At 27.9% G+C, this 21,659-nt stretch overlaps 3 protein-coding genes across 4 annotated transcripts; 1 reads left to right on the top strand and 2 right to left on the bottom strand.

The window, feature by feature from the left end:
• Positions 1-637: 637 nt before the first annotated feature.
• LOC107441278 (mitochondrial ubiquitin ligase activator of NFKB 1) lies at positions 638-11,421 on the bottom strand. Of its 2 annotated transcripts, none has more exons than XM_016054477.3 (4): positions 11,315-11,421; positions 10,952-11,074; positions 3,966-4,171; positions 638-1,617 (listed from the first exon to the last, which is right to left on the bottom strand). In XM_016054477.3, the coding sequence occupies exons 2-4, from the start codon at positions 11,063-11,065 to the stop codon at positions 906-908; spliced, it is 1,032 nt and encodes a 343-aa protein (XP_015909963.1). In that variant the 5' UTR covers positions 11,066-11,074; positions 11,315-11,421; the 3' UTR covers positions 638-905. The 2 variants fall into 2 exon arrangements, with proteins under 2 accessions (XP_015909963.1, XP_015909964.1); XM_016054478.3 differs by having other exon boundaries at positions 11,152-11,413.
• On the bottom strand, positions 5,272-8,185 carry LOC122269765 (uncharacterized). Its single transcript, XM_043044426.2, has 2 exons — positions 8,051-8,185; positions 5,272-7,328 (listed from the first exon to the last, which is right to left on the bottom strand). The coding sequence occupies exon 2, from the start codon at positions 7,320-7,322 to the stop codon at positions 5,325-5,327; it is 1,998 nt and encodes a 665-aa protein (XP_042900360.1). The 5' UTR covers positions 7,323-7,328; positions 8,051-8,185; the 3' UTR covers positions 5,272-5,324.
• A 239-nt stretch (positions 11,422-11,660) lies between the features above and the next one.
• LOC107441280 (uncharacterized) lies at positions 11,661-20,637 on the top strand. Its single transcript, XM_016054480.3, has 8 exons — positions 11,661-11,755; positions 12,983-13,092; positions 15,593-15,663; positions 16,510-16,601; positions 16,691-16,796; positions 17,147-17,251; positions 17,437-17,639; positions 19,491-20,637. The coding sequence occupies exons 1-8, from the start codon at positions 11,708-11,710 to the stop codon at positions 19,665-19,667; spliced, it is 912 nt and encodes a 303-aa protein (XP_015909966.1). The 5' UTR covers positions 11,661-11,707; the 3' UTR covers positions 19,668-20,637.
• Positions 20,638-21,659: the final 1,022 nt, after the last annotated feature.

The following is a 21,659-nucleotide window of genomic DNA, read 5'->3' on the forward strand; positions in this document are numbered from 1 at the left end:
TGATCCAACTGCATTTTCTCAGGTCATATTTTAGTGATTTTTAATCTTTTCTATTGTAATATCGCCGGATGATTTTAGAGACAGATAAAGTTGACATGCTACTATCACCACTCAGGGCTAAATTTTGGCAGTGTTGTGTGCATATGCACCTTAACTTTTAACCTTTTTCACTCTCGCTGAACAACCGACCCAATTTTGAGTTTACGACTATTAATGATCAACTCCGTAGTCTTGTAATTTTGAACCCATTCCAGAAGACAAGGGAACTCTTGGATCAAGCATTGGGCAAAATAGCCTTCGCAGAGGACTTTTTAATGAAATTAACCCGCATTTATGTTACATGAAGAGGAAAATCTCCCATGGTTAGCCTGATAACAAGGGAATTCTAACCCGTGATCTGTCTACCACTGAGGACATTTCATGTTGGTACTATGGTCGATGTGAGTCTGGAGCAGAATTCATACCAACCAGCCACCGCTGGGGTTTGAACCTGGGTCACCTCATTGCGAGGCCAATGCTCTATCCCCTGAGCCAATGAAGCTTATCATACTATCTCAATACTGTGATTGCATGGCCCTTCTCATCTCCATGCAATCACAGTTTTTATTTAATCTTTTTCTTTTACATGCACTGAGCCTGATGCAAAAAAATATTTATTGCTAATTTATTGAAAATATATTTGTCACAGATTGCAATAACATGTAGAAACTTTATTTTTTGCTAGATGAAAACAAAAATTACACACTTAGTTGGTTGTAATGTCTCTCTTTAAAGCTACTAACAGCATCCTATCACAGTAAAGGATATAAATTATACATCGATTGTAGAATATCGAAATCAAATCAATGTGTTTTAAAAAAATTTGTTTTATTTCAACACATCTATAAATACTTTTAACCTTTTTTTCAAGGTAAAAAACCAGGCACAAATCTTCTTACTTCTGCTCTACAAACAGGACAACGTCCATTCACATGTTCTGAACAATTTAAACATAAACACATGTGTCCACATTCTAAAATCATAACTTCCACAGCATTTTCTAAACAAACAACACAGCTAGGTTCATTATCTTGTTTGGGACGAGAGGCGTTTAATCTCCGAGCTTCCTCAAACCTTTTCATTTGCTTCTTACGATCTCTCCACTGTTTAACAGCTACAAATATCCTCTTAAAATTATAAACCACTAATATTACGGTTCCAGCTCCTATCAAATATAGAAATCCTTTGTATAAAAATGCTAAACTTCTGATCTTATCTATTAAAGTATCAAAGGTACTTGCGGTTAAAAAATAAGTCAATCCATCTTTAGGTGGCATTATTTTCAATTTCCCATTTTCAATAGCTAGTTTTCCAACTGCAGTTAATGGGATTTCTTCTGGCAAAATACGTTCAACTTCGTGAGTGCCGAGTGTATGTTCACCGCGAAAGTATCCTATCACAGTATCAGACAAGCTTTCTTTTTTCCACTTGAAGTCATCATACACATCAAATAAAGATAATTCTTTAGCAGACAATGGATTAACAACTTCTACAATTTGCTTTTTAAAAAAAGTACCACCAGCCAGTCCAAAAGGTATATTCAGAACCTCTTTTTCTACATCAATTTCGGTAGTCCCCCTAAAAAATAATTTTTAAGATTATTAGATTTTTTTTTTTAAATTGAAATACAGTCAAACACGGTACATAGATATAGTGAACGAAATGTTCAGTCCCGTGTCTTGCTATACACGTATAGTGTTATTTTTTGTGGATATAGTGAACCAAAAAAGTGAGGAAGTTGGATATAGGGAACTTTTTTCTGTCTTCGACTGATTTTTTCTCTCATTTTTTTGTAATAATTTTGAAATTACTGCTTCAAAGTAAATACGTATACCGATTTTTAAAACCATTTATAGAGGGTAATGTAGCGATAAGCATTTTTCCTGTTTGCTTCTTTTATCTCACTTTCCCATCCCTAAACAAACCAAGCAGATGTTTCCAACCCAGGCAGATGATGCACCTGTAAGGTGTAAGTGGGATCATTATGCACTATCTGTCAGAGGGAATGAGTAATTATTGATTATTGGTTAAAGAGTTGGACACTAATATGTGTTAATAAGGCCCTCAATAATCAGAAAAATTGAAATGGATGCAATCAAGCTGATATTTGCAGCAGTTTGTAACATATGGAAAAATAGGCAATTAATAATTTCTGCTCATGAAAAAAATTTAGCTGGCAGAAAAAAGTTGAGAAAAGCAGATCAGAAGGATGTTGAAGAAGCATTGCTGAAGTGGTTCACAAATCGAAGAAGCCGCAATCTTCCAGTATCTGGACAAATTTTGATGAATTTGCTAAGCGATTTTATGAGGCTACTTTTATGTGCTCGAATGGCAGGTTAGATAGGCTTAAAAAGCGGAGCTGGGAAGTGTTTCCATATCTGATGATGAGGATTGCTCATCAGCTAAAGATTACTAATATTTAATTTGTACGCAAGACGAAGAGTAATGAAAAATAACACTTTTTTTGCTATTGCATAATATTTTTCAGTCATTTATTTAAATAATGTGTAATAAAAAGGAGGAGTTTGAGAACCATTAGTTAAATTGCCTGCGTAGCAGATATAGTGAACTCCCGGTAATAGTGAACCGAAATTTCAGTCCCTTGAAGGTTCACTATTAGCGGGGTTTGACTGTATAAACATTACACAACTGGCCATTGAAATTGCTTCACCAAAAAAAGCAGCATTCCACGCAAGGGAAACTTGCATAACAGATAAAACATGATGGGATAGTCAAATAATTATATTTGCGCAAAGCAAGCTACAGTAGTGAGACCTATAATGGAGAATTACTTCATTTAACTCTACTATTGCACATTGAAGTCAGCTAAAATATAGTTTTTATTGATTGCTACAAGTTTTTAAATACTTTTTTTTATTCAAACGATTAATTTTTATTAATGTTTTTGATACAAGTGTAGCATATGCTAACAGGTTCTAGTTTTCATTCTAAAATTGTACTATTAAAAAAAAACTAGAGTTTAGTAGAATTTTCTTAAAATTTAATATTATATATGTTGAATACTGTTCTCATTAAAAGCATTTAAAGACAAAATGTCTTTTTGATAGATATATAAAAGATTATTTTGATTCATATAGGTAATTATATATCTGAAGGCACTGGTCCCTAAACATTAGGCTTTTGATGAGTATTATTTTTGACAAATTAGACATGAAATAAATTTAATAGCATGGAATACGATATTTAGTCCAATTAAAAATTCGCCCTAATTAGCTTAAATCGTCTAAATTTAATTATTTAAAATAAAGAAAATGCATTCAAATATTTTTTATCAAAATACAAAAAATTGCAATAAAAATAGCTCATAATAAATATTTATTATTATTTAAATAAATAAAGATCAAAAAGTTACAGTAAAACAGCAAAAGAACTCATTTTAACATTATCCCTAGAGGATTATTTGACAGATTCTATTCAAATTTTAGATCTTATTTAAAATTGCAATGCATTGTTTAAAATTTTGATCAATTTGTATAAGTTACAGTGAAAAAAAACTTGATAATTATTTACCTAAACAATAAAACACAATTAATAACTATAAAAAAATTTAATAGGATAAATAAATTATATAATTGGGTTCAATTGGTTCACAAAAATATTTCCTCAGATACAGTGATACATGTAAAAAAAAAAAGTAGAATTACAATAAGAGGGTCGAACTTTCGATCTCTGATACTTACATTACCCAAATCTTTAATTTTTTTCCATGAATTTAAAAACAATTTTTTTAAATAAAACCTATCTGGGGATACTGGAAAATCTAGAGTCTAAAACTGATACATTTTGATAACTTTAACCTCAAATTGAGTTGAAATTATTAGCTTTTATTACCATAATGACTGTGAAGAAATGAAAACTTTGTTAGTTAAGATAATATTTAATGAAAAACTATATTTTTAACTAACCATGCACTGAAGAGTGGATTCCACCTAATTTGCCGTTCTTTGATGAGTCGTGTGTAAATAACTCCACGAAGATGTGTGAAGTGATGACTTCTAAGTGGTGTTGCTAACGACTTTATATTCCCACATATTGCAGCATAAGGTATTACTCCTCCAGCACTTTCTACTTGTTTTGGTAAGTCACTATTTATTTCTAAATGGCGTACTATCTATTAACAGGAAGAAAATAAAATATTAAAAAAGCATGGAAGCAAATTCTCTCTACTTATTTGAGACTAATTATAACACAATATAACCATACCTGTAAAATCAAAAGAAACTGTACATTACACATCTATTTATAATAAATTATTTGTTATGCCATCAATCGTTGAAACCGATACAATTATTTAAAACAAACTAAATTAAATTTTGCAGGTTGAAAAATAAGTTTTCGAAAAAACCAGTTCAGAAGAAATAGGTTACTTACAACTCAAGTGGAAATAACTCTTTCATAAAAAGAACTATTACATATTAAAAGTAATTGTAAATGTAAACGTACTTGTAATTTCAATCTAGTTAAAATAATTGTAGGTAAATTGTATTGTATAATAATCATAGTTAAAATAATAATAACCTATTAATTTCCAAACTACAAATATCACTTTTAAAAAGTGGAAACTAAAAGCATATATTTTAGTGAAAAATAAACAAAATGAATTTTGTAAGAAATCATTACAACTATAGTTTCTTTCAATATTTTATGTAAAAGAGTGAACTAATTGTATAATTATAAAAGAATTTTTTTAAATATTTTAATAAAATTCTATTAATATATTTAAATTAACAAATTATGTACTAAACACATAGGGGAGAAGGGGGCTAGTGTGGACAATTTTTACATTTTTGGCAAAAACATATTACTAATTACTTTTTTTAAGGCTTCTGGTTAATTTTTTACATTAATTTGTACTTTTGCACATATTTTAGATCATATATTAAAACATTTGGTATTATAATTCTTTAATTATGTATTTTTTAAAAATTGTTGTTTTTGTCCACACTAGCCCCATGTCATGGGGCTAGTGTGGACAAGCTATGGGGCTAGTGTGGACAAATTAAAATATTGATTAAGCAATGTAATTCAATTTATAATATTGAATTTAAAAACAAAGAAATCAATTTTAACCTAAACAGAACAATCCCTAATAAATATAAACCTTAATAAAGCATATTTTTATCAATGGTAAGCCTATGATTATAATTTTTAATTGAGAATTTTTTCTTGATAAAGAAAATATTTCAGAAACAAATCAACATACTGAAAAGCTATTTTTTAAATTTTATTTATTTGAAAATGATTGTAGAATTGAAATTTTTCTTCTACTTTACGATATAATTTGACAAATCAACATTAAAAGTTATTTGTGAAGCAGTTCGAAGTGTACGACCAGCTATGTCCGGCAATGGTAGTTTGGCTACAATTTCATGTCGGGAAATTTGTGAAACATCTTTTACAGCAGGGAAAAAGAAAGATTCACTTAGCTTAGAAGAACTGTTTTGTCCCTCTTTTTTTCTGAGGAATTGTATATCGAAATCCTCTGATCCGTATAACGCTTCAACTCTTCCAACATAGTGAAAAACATTATTTTTTTTAGGAAACCTGACCAACACAAAGTCATTAATGCCTATTAAATCTGTGTCTGTAATAGGTTTTAATATGGTTTCCTCAAACTCTGATGATCGATCTTGTCTTGATACAGAGCTTTCTGAATCAGAAGAGGTAGACAGATTTTTTTTTGTCATTTTGCTCTCCTTAGAGAAAAGAATTTTTCTTTTTTTTCTTTCGCCTTTTCCTTCTTTAATAAGCTTATTTTTTTCCATTTCTTCTATCCTTCTTTTCTCAGGTGTACTTGTATACACTCTTGATTTTCCTTTCCTTAGCAAGTTTTTCTTTTTCCTTGGGGCAGCTTTAGGAAGTGGTCGTACAGATTCAGGAGTAGTTGGTTGTAGTAGCACAGTTTGACCATCTTCTAATTCATTTTCTTGTAGATCTTCATTTATCACACTATGCTCTGCAGCATTTGCATTGCTTCCCGGGTTTTCACGGTCAGTAACGTAACTGCAAAAAAAATCCTCCTCTCCAAATGCCAGTCTGTTTAATGGGAAAATGCCAGATTTTTTAAATCCTGACATTATGTTAGTTGGCGTAAAGGATCTGTAATATGCTTTGGCTGCTAATGAAGGAATATTATAGATTGATACTGTTTTACCAGGATTATTCAGCAACCAGTCATTAAATGCGACTTTGCATGCCGCTTTAAACGCACCATAAACTGCAACATCTAACGGTTGTAGCCGATGAGAGCAGTGTGGCGGAAAAGAAAGCAATATGATACCATTTTCTTTTGCATATGTAATAGCTTGAATTGAAATATGGGAATTATGGTTATCAATTAATAACAGAATTGGGTTCTCAATATCAGATTTCGTGTGTTCTTTTATATGATGCAAAACAGTTGGAAATAACTCTTTTGTCATCCATCCACTTTTCGTAGCCAAACCTAGACTTCCAGTCGGAGCATCACTTAGAAAATAGTCCTTATACTTCACTCGGGGGAAAATAAAAACAGGAGGAATGGAATTGCCAGTTGCAGATACAATGCCACAAAAAGAAACTAATTCTCCACGTTCTCCAGACACAGCTTGTCCAACTTGTTTCTTTCCAGTTTGTGCAATTACTTTAGGACTTTGCAATACTGTTGTAATTCCTGTTTCATCTGTATTGAGAATACGGTCAGGTTTGAATTTATATTTCTCCATAACAGCATAAAGATTGTCAAAAAATTCATCCACATTCTTTTTATTAAATGATGTTGCTCTGGATAGACTGGTATTTTCTGGTTTACGTAAGGAAAGTCCAGGATGCCTCTTCATAAAAGCTTGCATCCAATCAATGCCAGCACATTCCTTCACATTCCAACTGCTTGGCATTGCTTTACCAAGCTTTTCAGCATATTGAAATGCCAGTGCTCTTGCCTGTAAAAATGTCAATCCATAATGGATTTTCGAAGAAGTCAAAAAATATTCACTGAGTAATAGTTCTTCTTCATCTGTAAATACTTGATGGCATCGATATTTATTTCTTCCAATTACTTTTGTGGTTTTAACATCAATCTCTTCTACACTACATGCTGAAAATTCCTTACATTGGCTTTTGGCTATGTTTACTCTTTTATGAAGCATAGATTTTGTTAAATTATATTGTTTTGCAGCTTCTCGAATGCTTTTGTTGTTTAAAACTACATCTTTAACAGCTTTTTCAATAATTTCTTCAGACAGATTAGAGCGATCAGTTTTACGTTGGTATGAGCGAACCATGATTGCCTAAAATTAAAAGTATAAATTTCTTTAGTGTTTTATAATTACAATAAAAATAAGAATCTATAAGCAGCTATTAGTAATTTGAATATTAAAAAAAATAATGTGTGAAAAGAACAGAATTTCTTGTACACAAATTTATCACTTAAGAATATGCAAGCCTCAGGCTCACTTATTAAATAAAAGCCTAAAATATGGCAAAAAATACATAAAATCCTTTCTAAATGGATTCTTCATTTTACAAAAAGCAATCTTATTATATAGGTAAAAGAATAAAATTAAAAATAAATAAATAAATAAAACCATTTGCAAATGAAATCATTGCTTTACAAAAAACAAACTTAGAAAGAAAAAACCTAAACAGTGAAAAAATTAAAATAAAATTTCTTATAAAAGAATGTATACTTTTCAAAATTATTATAATTTAGCAGAAAAATAGCATAAAATAGGATATATTTTGGTTAAATGACTTCTTTTCTCCATTGAAAGCTAAATGGGGGCTACTGTGGACATGTCCACAGTAGCCCCATCATCATGTGTCCACAGTAGCCCCATGGAGCCATTTTTTCTTTTAAATCTATTACTGATTAATTAAAACCATGCACAGCAAAACTAAATATAAAAATATATGCAGAATACATTTATTTATGATATAATGTCTCCTTTTAATTAAAATAATAATAGAAAATAGTCTAATCTAATAGCAAAAAGAAAAATTAGGAACTTACTTTTTCACCATGAAAACCTTCTTTTGTAAAATGCTACTAAACTATCAAATGTATTGATATGCAACTACACATGGAAGTGTGTGTTGATGTTGCCATTCTGAAAAACTTAACAGAAAGAATTTTGAGAAAATAATTTTTATTTTATTCAAGGTGTCCACACTAACCCCTTGTCCACACTAGCCCCCTTCTCCCCTACAATACAACAAATCGCACATTGAATTCACGATTAAAAATAGCTCATTAATATGTAAAAGTATGAATACGCAAACCACATCTTAAATAACATGATGCAAAGATTTCAAAATGTTGTATGAAACAAAAATTAACAATATGAAAATAGTTTCTTTTTTTTTTCAAAGAAAAAGGAGCTACGAAAACTTTTAATTTTCTGCTATTATGTTAAATTTACTTAAATATATTCTATCCTTATAACAGAGTTTTCCCTGGGAATAAAATAAGGCAGGGTGCTTCTGCATAAAAAAAGAGCACTCACTTAGCATCGTTAAAATTTAGCAAATTGCATATTATTATGAAAAAACTGAATTCGATCCTCAATTTTTAAATTACTCTCTTATACTATTTTCTATGCATATTTCACAAAATAATTCCATATCTTAAATAACATTATGCAAAGATTTCAAAATATTGTACGAAGCAAAAATAAACAGAATGAAAAATTTCTTTTTTTCAAAAAAAAAAAAAAATAGGAGATATAAAAAGTAATTTTCTGGTACTATATTAAATTTACTTTAATTTATTCTATCCTTATAACAAAGTTCTCTCTAGGAATAAAAAAAGGGCAGGGTGCTTCCTCACAGAAAAGGGCACTGTTAAAATTTAGCAAAATGTGTATTATGTAATAATTGAACTAGATCCTCAATTTTAATTACCCTCTTACACTATTTCATGTGTATAATTCACAAAATAATTATCACTCATAATCAAAATAACAGAAACATTCAAAACTTTTGAAAAATAATCATAGGCAAGATAAAGACAACCTACGTATAAATTTTCTTCCAAAAAAAAGTAAACTAAAAAAAAAGGATTAACTGATCAAGAACTTCAAAGCTTTTTTCATATTTTAAACTGAAAATAATGAAAAAGTAAACATTTAAAAGTACATTTTTAAATAAAAGATATTTAGTTTAAAAAAAAAAGGTAAAATTTAAAATCACTAAGAAACTCATTATAAAAGATGTGAATATCTCTAGGGCCGAATATCATATGAATTTTAACTATATAACTAGACAACATAAAAAAAAATCTTACTAAAATGAAGGAATGAAATTAAAGATTATCAATAACTAAATAAATAAGAAGTGGACTTTTTATTAAAACAGGTGGTTAAGAAAACAACCTTTTCCTCAAAAAATAAAAAAAACAGTGTTTTTAAGGGATGATGGATTATTTTTACAAAAAGAGCAAGGAGTGCAAATATATAGGGATTGAAGGGCAGGGGAGTCTGGCCTCCTTCCTAAAAGTGCTTATAATACTTATTGATAAATAATTGTCATTTTATCTTCTTCCATTTTGTAAAAATTAGGTTTTTGGCAGACAAAATCCCAACCATGGATTTAAACAAATTTTGATTCATAGCTTTAGCTAGCGATACTTTTTTATCGTCATACACAAATGAGAAATGCCATAATAATTTTAATTTTTATAAGGTAAATGGTAACAGGTATTAGTGTGGACTTTATATGAATATAATTTTGCTTTGAAATTACTAGTTTTGTACCCGAAATAAAGACGAATCACTGCATCCCATAGAAAATTTTGTGCATAATAGTAATAAATAGTAGCACAGAATCTACTTGACCAAAATATGCACTACTTTGTCAATAAATAAAAAAAGTATTGCTGACTTAGATTTCTATGATGACATCAACTCAGGTTTTAAAACAAAAATTGTGCTTAAACCAGGGTTTGAACAATTTATTTATTTCTCATTATTTAGAAAAAACCCAACCAACCTGGGTTTTATTGAAAAAACCCAGGGGAAATTGTGTTTTATTTGAAAAAAACTTGGGTTTTTTCATTTAGTGCTCATAAGCTTTAAGTTTTGCTGTGTAAATATTTTTATTTACACAGTATTGTACAGTGTTGTATAAGCAAGCTTAAAAATAGAAATAAGTCCAAAAAGTTTTTTTAATTTTGTTACATGTATTTTAAGTTTAAATAACGCATTATCACTAATATATATTTGAATCTTCTTGGATAATATTTAAACATTGGAAGCATTTAAACATATTAAAGACATTGGATAATATTTAAACAATTGTTTCAAAAACTCATTAAAATTCCCAAAAACACTTAATTTTTAGAATTTATTTAGTTTAAAATTTAATGGCAAAATAGTTATTTTCGGATTAAAACTTTCTCAATTATATTTGATGATAACTAGGGTATGACTGATAAAAGCAGTGACCTAAACATACCCAGAAACTTGACAGTTGAAATCAAATTCATAAACTAGAAAATGATATATTAAAACATTTTTTATATAGTAATTTCAATGGAGTTAGCAAGGACATAATTCTTACTTTTAAAAGCATGAGCTTGATAAACCATTGAAAAAAAAATAAAACTATGGGACAAGAATTTGAAAATAAAACTTCTAAAACAAAATTACAGATAAATGTTATGTTAAATTGTTTTATGTTGAGAATAAACAAGGACAAAAAATCGCAAACTTATTTTCATATATTTAAACAAGTTACAAATCCGCGAAAAGTGAATATTACAAAAACCTTGCAAGATGTTTTGGCCAGGATCCAGCAAAGTTATCATTAGCATCTATAGCAATTAAGTAAAGAAAACGAAACAATCAATTATTGTGAACATAAAAATGCATCAATATTAAGAAATAATTAACTACAAACTACCTATCTTTCATACCTCTAAAGAATGCAATTGATTGACTTTATCTTTATACAATTTGTAAAATAGTCCTAATAAACAAACATCAGCTGCAACAAAAGCACCTTCAAGTAGAACTGAAGAAAAATCCATAATTCAGCTCTGAAAAAGAAGACAGAAAGTAAGCATTTTGAAGTAAAGTAACTGAAAATATAAATAAGATAAATCATTCAACTGACACTAAATTAAGAATTTAAATAAACTGAAGCAACATAGATAAAGTATGTGAAATGTAATAGTTCAGTTGCCGCATTCAATCGCAGTGCTAGTTACAATAAATACTATAGCAATATAGATAACGTTTTCATAGACTTTTTTAAAGAGCACACTGTATACATTTACCGGCAAATAGAATTTTACTAATGCATTGCGCACAAAGAATTTTTTCAAGGAGACCGATTTCGTCACTTTTTATTTTGATCAATATCGATAAAATTGATTGAATGAACAGTTATTGTTGATTTGTTTTTGTTTAGTTACATAACTATCGTGCTTCTTATTAATATTTTTCAAATATAGTAAAATCTGAAGTTTTAGACTATTCTTTCCCTTTTTAAACTCTGTCTTTGTTAATTAAATATTTTGAAACTAAGTATATATGTTATATTCCACTAAAAATGGGAGATAATTGTAAAAATAAATAAATTTAAAAGTTAAGATAGACAAAAGTAAGCAGCTAGAAGATTCAGATGTCAACTTTAATCAATAAATCAATTTCTCTCAAGTTCAAGTTTCATGTCTGTAAAATTTTTATCTCATTTTTTCTATTCTTGTTTAGGAAACGTAAGTTATTTTGAAAAAAATTAACTAAGTTATCCGACGTTTAAAACTGATGTTGTAGGAAAAATATTTGCGTATATCGTTTTACTTATCAGAATTTTGAGTATATAAAACGTTATTATGTATGGTATCACATTTGCTATGCGCATTCGTTTTTTGCGTGCTCTCAAAAAGTGTAAACTTCTTTTTTGCTGAGTATCATTGATAAAATTGTAGCTCTCACTCTCTTTTTTGATTAATCAATTGACAGCCCTGCATTCTTCTAAAGGTTTTATCAGTGTTTTCATCATAGAAAAAAAATGGGTGAGAATTTCTCACCCTTTCTCAAAAACAGGGTGAGATTTCAAAAAGTTAAGTGAGATTTATAAAAGCTAAAACAACAAAAAAACTCTTTAAAAAAATTCTTTCTTTAATTATAATAAATTTTTAACGTCTTCTATTTTTAAAACCATTGAATATTTTGGTGCATCATCACAGAAGATTTTGCCTTTACAAGGTATTTGTCCATCTTACATAAGTGCATAAAAAATTTGAACGTCTTACATGAAGAAACCTTACCTACGGTGAACACGTGATTGTAGAGAAATGTGCTCTGAAAGGGGTTCCGTGGTTGTGTTCTGTTGTTCGAAAAGGTTCTAAACAATACTGGTAAATAGGGAAGCTAGGTAATGGGGCAGATGATGAAAATAATGAGATCTAGGAAGAAAAGTGAAACGGATTTTTTTCTAAATGGCGTAATTCGAAGCTTTTTCCAAAATGCAAGAAATTCGCGAATTTTGAAATTGATTTATAGAATGCGCGAATTTCTCGCGGTAATCATTTTTTAATGCGAGAAAAGACAAAAATATGCGAGATTCTCGCGTTCTCGCGCTGTAGTGAAAACACTGTTTTATATTGCATAATATATATTAAAGATATTCGTGCACTTACGTGAAGATTGTTGAAGTCATCTTGCTATAGTTTGAAAATTTTCTTTACTCAATAAAATTGAGTTGAAATTTTTATTAATATCTTACTTCTTTTACTATACATAATATATAAAGACTATGTTTGCTTTTCTGCCCTGCTTATTAAGAATAAAATTTTACTTCTGTTTGCTGGGTGTTGTACTTTTTACTTTCTTTGTTCTTATTTGCTTAGTTTTAAATTTGTAATTTTATTGTCATTATTCTTTTCTGATTCAAATATATATATATGTATATTCACACGCACATATATTTACTTTTTTAGGGATTTAATAAAACTGGACGGTTTTATTTTCCATTAAAGTACCAAAGAAGTATCAGTATGACGACCAATGCACCAATTTCTTATTCAGTATTTGAAATAGAACAGGATATGTAAGTTGATTAAATATTTTTTTTATTAATGTAAGCATCAAAGTAATTTTAACATGATGAAAATTTTGCTAAAGAATGGTTAATGTTAAAGAATGGTCGCTGCATACGCACTTAATTTTTCCAAAAAGCTGCTGATATATTTAATTATTTACGCATATGAGCAAACATAATTAAATAGGTGAGTTCTGCAAAGGAAATATTTAATTATGAAAGGAATATTTAATTATGATTCGGTTAAGAATTAAGTCTCACTGAAGATTTTACAAAGCAACTGTAAAATGCTGCAGCTAAATTATAATATTATTTTTCATTGGCAGCTGATGAGTCTGCAAATGCCAAACATCGACTAAATTATAGCTATTTCTCTTTTTTTGTGTTTTCTCTGACATTTCCATCATAACTGAAGAATTAGTTGAAATGAGCTGTAGGGAGAACACAGCAACTGGTAAACATAAGCTTTCACCTGAAAAGTTTTACGTATTAAAATCACATTGTATTACTAAATTAAAATATCAGTTGTAATTATCTTTTTAATTGTCAGTTTGGAAAGATTATCTGATTTGGTTTCTTGTTACTTGTTTTATTTTCAAAACTTAAATTTTAATATTATATATATATACAGGGGTCTGTCTTGGTATTTCTGAGAGGTAGGGTGATCTGGGGTAATTCCTGATCAAAAAACGCAAACATCTATTTTGTGAAAAAACTATTCGAAATAGAATTTTAATATTTACTGGAAGTTTGAGGCTATATGAGATGAGTCCAATGCCACCTTCTTTTGTTTGAAAATCTAATTAGAATTTGAAAGATTTTAAATATTTAGTGATCAGGAATTACCCCTGGTCTTGATCATTACTGGGGTAATTCCTGATCACTTCTGGGGTATTTATTGATCACCAGTTTTTGTTGTAAAGGGACTGCTTAAAAATAATTATATAATGGTAATTAACAAATAAGACATCAAGATCAAACAAATAAACCAAAAAGATATGTTTAAGCAGCTAATAAAATGATTTATTTAAAAGCAAGAAGAACAATTAACACCTTAAAATTTCAAAAATCTTTGTATTGTGCCATACATTTTAGGCAATCAGCCAACTCATTCTCATGTTCTTCTGAAATATAAGAGAGTTCCCACATGGGTTATTTTTGCTGGATTTTTTAACTTCATTTAGGGAAAGTGTAAAGTTAAGTAAGGTATGTCAACAGCTCTGGCAGCAGCTCTCACACTGAAATTTTCATTTTCAATCATTAAAAGAAATTCACTAATTTTGTTTTCTAGAAGCTTAGTATCCTTTTTAGGCTTATAATTTCTTACCATATTTATACTAGGCTAATTTATTAACTTAAAAATTATTCTAACGATGTACACACATAAAATTAAGATAGAAGCAAAGTAAGACAAACCAGAAATGGTGCAAATCAGAATACAGTCTTGTATACAGTTAAAAACAAATTTTGTGATGACAGTTAAAATATATTTTATAGTTGTTCCACTTAATAAATGTGAACTGTTATTTAGGAAAAGACAATTAGGTATTTATAAGCTATTTTATATACTATTTATAAGAAGAAATGACAATGATCAGGAATTACCCCAGTGATCAATAATTACCCCATCTGTAGGGGGCAACATTTGATATAGTTTCCTATAATCAATTATAATGTTTACAGTAGATGTGAAACAATTAAACAAAAGCTCCCACTGTTTTTATATCAAAGAAAAAGAAAGTGTCTCAAAATATTTATTACTAAGAGAAGAAGGGGGATCTTTGCAGAAATGTGCACATTTTTAAACCCATTTTTGAAATGGAAAATACACAAAGCAGTTTAAAATATACTTATTTTGTTAGATTAAACAATAAATTATTATTAAGTAAATGTAGTTATACTTTAGTAAAGTGTACAAGCATTCTTGTCCATGTCTTAAATTTGAAAAAAAAAAAAATTTTTTTTAAATAAAACTTAGGTGATCATTATTTACCCCAGAAACAGAGTGATCGTGAATTACCCCGGGTCACCCTATCTATTTTGTAAAAATCAACACAAGTATGGATTTATCGTTTCCTACGGGATACAAAAAAAAAAATTAGGAAAAAGTATTTTCCTAAAGTTGAATTTGCGACGGTATCGCTAAACGGTAGAAAAATTTGGCCGGGACTGACCCCTGATGTTCATACATTATATATATATATATATATATATATATATATGTTTGTTTTGACACTTGTTCTGGAAATAATTCTGAAGAAATAAACTGGTTCAGGCTATAAATCAATGTTAACTTGCAAATACTAGGGTTTTAAACTTTGGTCGAGAAATTTAAAAATAAGAACAAAAGTAATAAAAGTTGTTTTCTATTTTCATTTTCACCTTAGGAAGTTTCTTTGACTCACTATGCATAAAAAATTTTGTTGATTTCAGAGATATTGCAAAATCAGTAATTTTTCAAGCTATTAGTTTTAGAATCTAACTAATTGATATGTGCTATTTATTGCAGTTATAAAGGTGTTACTGTAAAAACTCATGATTTAGTCTTATCTGACACAGAATTTGAAAAGTCTTTATCTGGTGCGTACTTAACAAATTTGTATAGTTAAAAAATTTTGAAATATGTTTTTAAAATATTTAAATTCATTTTTACTTTGTGCTTTTAATAGTATGTTTGTATTTAAGCTAATATTTAAATGTAATTATTATTTACATTTAATGTAAATACTGAATGTTCTGTAAGGAAAAACAGGTTAAAATGAAAAAAAACTGAGTAATTATTTATCTATGTTGCATTTTCCCCATCTAAATCATTTTTTTAATCTGATTTAAAGTAATAGTTTTGTACTTGGAAAATAACAATATGTCATATAATAGAGTCAGACAAATGGGATACAATAAACCACTCCAAATAATGAGATGTATTAATTTTTAAAACTAAAAATTAGGTAATCAGTATTTATCCTCATCATCTGCATGCAGGAAAGAAGGGTTATGTATTGTTTGCTGAAACACAAATATCTCATCAAACTCAGTTCAACTACATTATTAAACATGCATATTGTTAGTAGGTAATAAATATATTGTGGATATAATGCCGAAAGATGACTCAAGTCAGCAATTAGCAAAACTGAAATTATGTCTTCTTTTTGGCGTTTGTTTATGTTTTGTAAGTTTTTTTTAAATTTTTTTTATAGGAAATGGAGGAGCCCAAGTTATTAATACAAAACTCTTGCCAATATACCCACATTCTATTTCTGAGCTTTCTTTCCGAACTATTTCTGAGCTTTCAAAAATATAAAAGGCTTTAAATAACTTTCCGGGTATATAATTTATACAAATCACTGACTTAGTCTCTTTTGGCAGTATTTAGCTTTCATTAGATTTTGGTTTTTCATCTTATAACTTTAAATAAAACTTTTTTAGATTCTTTAACAAATTGGATAAATATTGGTATCAGAGGTGTATGGTTCAAAGTAAATTTAGAAAAATCTTCATACATCCCCATTTTAGTAAAGGTGATTATTATTCTCAATGTATCATATACTTTGTATTTTTATTGATATATTTATTTTTATATCAATATTTTTTCATTTCAATTTTCTAGCATGGTTTCTCATTTCATCATGCAAAAACTTCCTATGTTATGCTTACGAGGTGGCTGCCAGGAGATGAACCTAATTTATTGCCCCAATATCCCCACACTCACATTGGTAATGTTTCATTCTGCTTAGTTTTATTCTGTGCTTTCTTTTTCTAGATTTATTTCATTATAAATTGTAGTTGACTTGAACTTAAAATTTTTGACTAAAATTAAAGATGTGAGTTATTTCATGTAGAAAACTTTTTTCATAATTCTTTCTAATTGTAGAAATTCTCCTTTATCAAACTTCAGATGAAAACAAAAAATAATTAAAAGCAAAAAATTAACTGAAATTCCAAGATTCCATAAATAAATTTATCATTGTCCTTGTTAGTTAAATAAATAAATAAACATGTTTTCTTCAATATGTTTTTTTTTTTTTTTTTTTTTTTTTTTTTTTTTTTTTTTTAATCTTTTCAGGTGTTGGAGGAATGGTTATCAATGACAAAAATGAAGTTTTAACTATACAAGAACGATTCAATGTTAAGCCTTATTGGAAGCTCCCCGGAGGTTACAGCAATCCAGGTAATTGAGGAAAAACAATAATAAAATTAATGTTTTTTAAAAAATTCATTTTTTCCAATAAATTTAGAAACATTTAACAGTTTTTGCAATTGCTTGTTGTATTTTTTATCAACAAAATATAGCATGAAATATATAGAGAACATGATTTTGTTCCTTGATATAAGATATGAACCATACATTCATAGGTGAAGATTTTGCCCACACTGCACAAAGGGAAGTTTTTGAAGAAACTGGTATTGAAACTGAGTTCAAATCTGTAGTTGCATTGCGTCATCACCATCAACATATCTTCAATTGCAGTGACATCTACGTTGTGTGCTATTTAAGGCCCCTTAACTTAAATATTATTAAAAGCAAAGATGAAATAGCTAAATGTGAATGGATGAATGTATGTATTAAAATTTTATATTTTTTTTTACTTATTTTATTTTTTATACTTTAAAAAAGTAATTAAAAAAATTTATTATTAATTTAAATTCAAGAATAAAATTTATGCACTAAGTATACTCCACTAATTGCTTCTCATTGTTTTAGGCTCTTATTATTTCTTTTTTATGGTCTTATTAAAATACATGCATGACATTTAAGATAATATTTGTAAAATGAAAGAGCCAAAATAAACTTTTTAATTATCTTCAGTATTCTATTAACTATAGATTTAGTGTATTAGAAGTTTTGCTATTTCTTTTTTGGTGGACTATTTGAAACATATGCCTGGCATTTAAAATTATACTTATATAATGAAACAGTTAAGATAAACTTTTTAGTAACCTTCAGAATTCTATTTCAGCTGTTAAAATAATGAAAGCATTTTCTAATAAATTATGAGTGTAATATAAATTTTTTAATGCATGTTGAGCAGTTTTATATATAATTATAAGTCAATTGAATCCGAATTCCTGAAAAGTAACTGAAAAACTTAAAGGTGACATTTCTGATTGAAAATAAGTGTACAAAACTGTGCATAAGTTTTACGGACTGGGTAAACATTGATCGTGGGCTTAAGACTCAAAATGTGTAATTTTAATTTTTTGTCAGCTATTTGACAAAGCCCTTTCTAAATTCTCTCAAAATATCAATTTTTTAAACATATCAAATGTATATTACCAAACTGTTTTATTTGTGCATATTTTTATGAAAATTTAACATTTATTGGCTTATATTATTTAAATTGTACTTATATTTATTTAGGTTGTGTTAAGCTTTTATTGCACGATAAAAAGTATAGAGTATTTCAACAAACCTTCAGTTGACCCAGGCATTAGTGCAATTCTCCTTTTCTTCTCCCTTTTGAGTGCACTCTTATTTTGTGTTTATGGGTTTGTCATCAAATCAAACTGTTTTTACAAGCTTTAAAAAAAATTTACAAACTATGCAATTTTCAATTAATGTTGAGTTAGTAAATTTTTTTGTAATATAAAATTAAAAAATTATGTCTTGTAAAGAAAAAAAATGAATTCTAGCAAAAATTTCAAAATAAATCTTAAGACATGTTTTTTTAATAAATCATTGTTATTACAAACTTTTCTTATCAAATATAGTTGTGCATAGTATTTAAATATATATTTGAAAGAGCAATAAAATCTAATATTTCTTTGTAAGTTGAAGTTTAGGTTTTAGAATCTGTCATAAAATGTCATTGCCAGGAGCATCGACTTTAGTTAAATTTCTTTTCCGGTAGACTTCTTTTTCTTAAGAACTATCTTAAGGAAAAAGTTTAAAATTTGAAAACACTGTTTTTTTTTCATAAGTTGTGTCCCAAATGCACTGCCTTTAAAATAAACAATTATAACGATTGTCAAAAATGAACTCAAAAATACACACAAGTAAAGGATGCAAATGAATGACAAACTGGAAAAAAATAAAAACTATGAAATTCTTATGAATTATTATGGAGGTCTATCAGTCAAAGATTATTATTATTGTTTTGATGCAATATATCATATAATATTGCATTGATGTTTAACTTTGTCTTTATTAACTGTGATATAAATAACATTTTTGTTCTTTCACTTTTATAAATTTATTTGTGACCCCTAATATTTGCATTTTTCTGTGATTGTTTTTTTTTATAAAGATACTAAAAATATGTATGAAGGGCATTGATTTTGGAACGCTCTTTGTTTATCAAGTCCAGTAATTTAGAGAATTATATATTTTCTTAAATAGCATTTTTTTAGCTCACATAGTTTTCTTTTTGTAATTTATTTTAGTAGAATTTTTCTTTTTTCCCTTTTAGGTGGAAACTTACAGAACACATCCTGAAGTGACAGATTTCAATCGATTTATTATGAATACTTTCTTAGAAAGTCAAAATATGAAACATGCTATCATCTCTTCACCAATTCTTTCTTATAAAAAAGATCGTTATGACAAGGTGTATCATGTTCAACCCATAAATGAATCAAAAAGTTGACTATGATCAGCATTTAATATTTAATCTAACAATCCTCTATTTTTAGTACAAAGAAAATTTTTTAAAAATAATCTAGATTTAGATTACTTTTATAATTATTTAAAAAAATTATTGCTTTTTATTAAAATCTATGTTTTTAATAACGGTATAATCTACTTAAAATAGTTTTTCTTATTTGTGGTCCTAATCCAATCTATTTATAATTAATTGTATCCAAAATTATGGTTATAGCTTACTCTTGCAAAAAATTTTATGTTAAATTTGCACAAAAATATGTTGTGTTTTCAATTGCCATGTAGTATGAAATTTAAATTCATTTTTTTTTTATCTAAATAGTGGTATTTCTTCATTTTTATTTGTAATGAATTACTGTTTAAAATTTATCGTGGCATAATAAATTTTATCTTGTCTTTTTTTTTTTTTTTTTTTTTTTTTTTTTTTTTTTCAATTTTAATTAACATGAAATTTACTGCAGGAACTTTATATGCAAGTGCGAAAATTTTTGTTGCTTTTAAGCTTATACATTTGACTTTTACTGTATACAAATGATATGTACCTTGTCATTGTTAAAATTATATGCTCTTATTGTTGAAATTATATGCTGTTATTGTTGAAATTATAAGATGTTATTGTTGAAATTATTTACTATTATTGTTTAAAATTATTTTAAACTACTTTTTGTCACTAAATTTATTTTAATTTTTTTAGCCTTGTTTTTTTTAAAAATATATTATAATACTGCAGACACTTCAACATGTAAGTGAGAACATTTTCGTTGCTTTTCCTTATGAAAAGGAAAGGTATAAAATTCAAATTGTTGCTTTTAAGCTTATACATTTGATTTTTACTGTATACAAAAGATATGTACCTTGTCATTGTTAAAATTATATGCTGTTATTGTTGAAATTATATACTGTTATTGTTTAAAATTATTTTAAACTACTTTTTGTCAATAAATTTATTTTCTTCATTTTTTTTATCATTGTTTTTTTTTTTTTTTTTTTTTTAAAACACTCTTACGTCACAGGTACAAAATACACATGTAGTAAAACTCCATGAGTTTTAAATGATAACAAAAGTTGAAACCAATCTTATAAAAAGTAAATTTTAATATCACTAAAATTAATTCACTTGATAATGGAGTATATATTTACGCATATACACTCAAACTTGTTTTTGTGCGATTTTTTTTTCCCTGGTCAAATGATAATTTCAATCAAATTGGAACATAATTGCAGAAGTTATCGGTAAAAAAAATTGGTGGATTTGATCTCCCATTTAGTTTTTTTGACGTGTCTGACGTCGCATTACATTACATAAGTATTGCGTCTGCCAATTACATTACATATAATATATTTAATTCTATAATCGCATTAATTTAATTGTTGATGCATTGATCGCAAGTAAACATTGGAGGACATCTGCATTGTGTTAGTTCAGGTATTCCTGAAACAGACTAATGAGGTGACTAGTCTTATGCTTTGCTTTGTTTTAGCAAGTATGTAGAAGAAGTTTAATTGACGGAAGCAAATAGTTATTTTTCATCCGTCTCTGACCTGCGAAAGTGACAAGTTCTCTGAATAAGCGGATTTGATACAAAAGAATATTACATGTGTCTTAATTTTTTAATCATATATTAATTAACATGCTGCTTTCACAATCCTGGATCATTAAAGTAAGATTCATTTCAAAGCGTAAAATGAAGGTAAATTTATTATATTTTCTATTTAAATATAAATTTTTATTTCATTTTTAGTTATAATCCCTAAAAATGAATAAGGTTCAAAGCAAAGAGGAAGGTAATTTCCTTAGAAAGGGAGACTATGATTTTAAAACTTACAGCAAAAAGGGAAGGATCCACAGCTCTTGATGACTCTACAGGAGGGTTTTCTTATGCGGTACATATTCACCACATGAAAATACTTTTTCAATTTTGTTAGAAAAGCTTATTCTTTTTTTAGCTAATCGTGAACTACTTTTGCAATTTTTTTT

This window comes from Parasteatoda tepidariorum, chromosome 6 (assembly GCF_043381705.1).
Source record: "Parasteatoda tepidariorum isolate YZ-2023 chromosome 6, CAS_Ptep_4.0, whole genome shotgun sequence".
In the NCBI taxonomy this organism is placed as follows: Eukaryota; Metazoa; Arthropoda; class Arachnida; order Araneae; family Theridiidae; genus Parasteatoda; species Parasteatoda tepidariorum.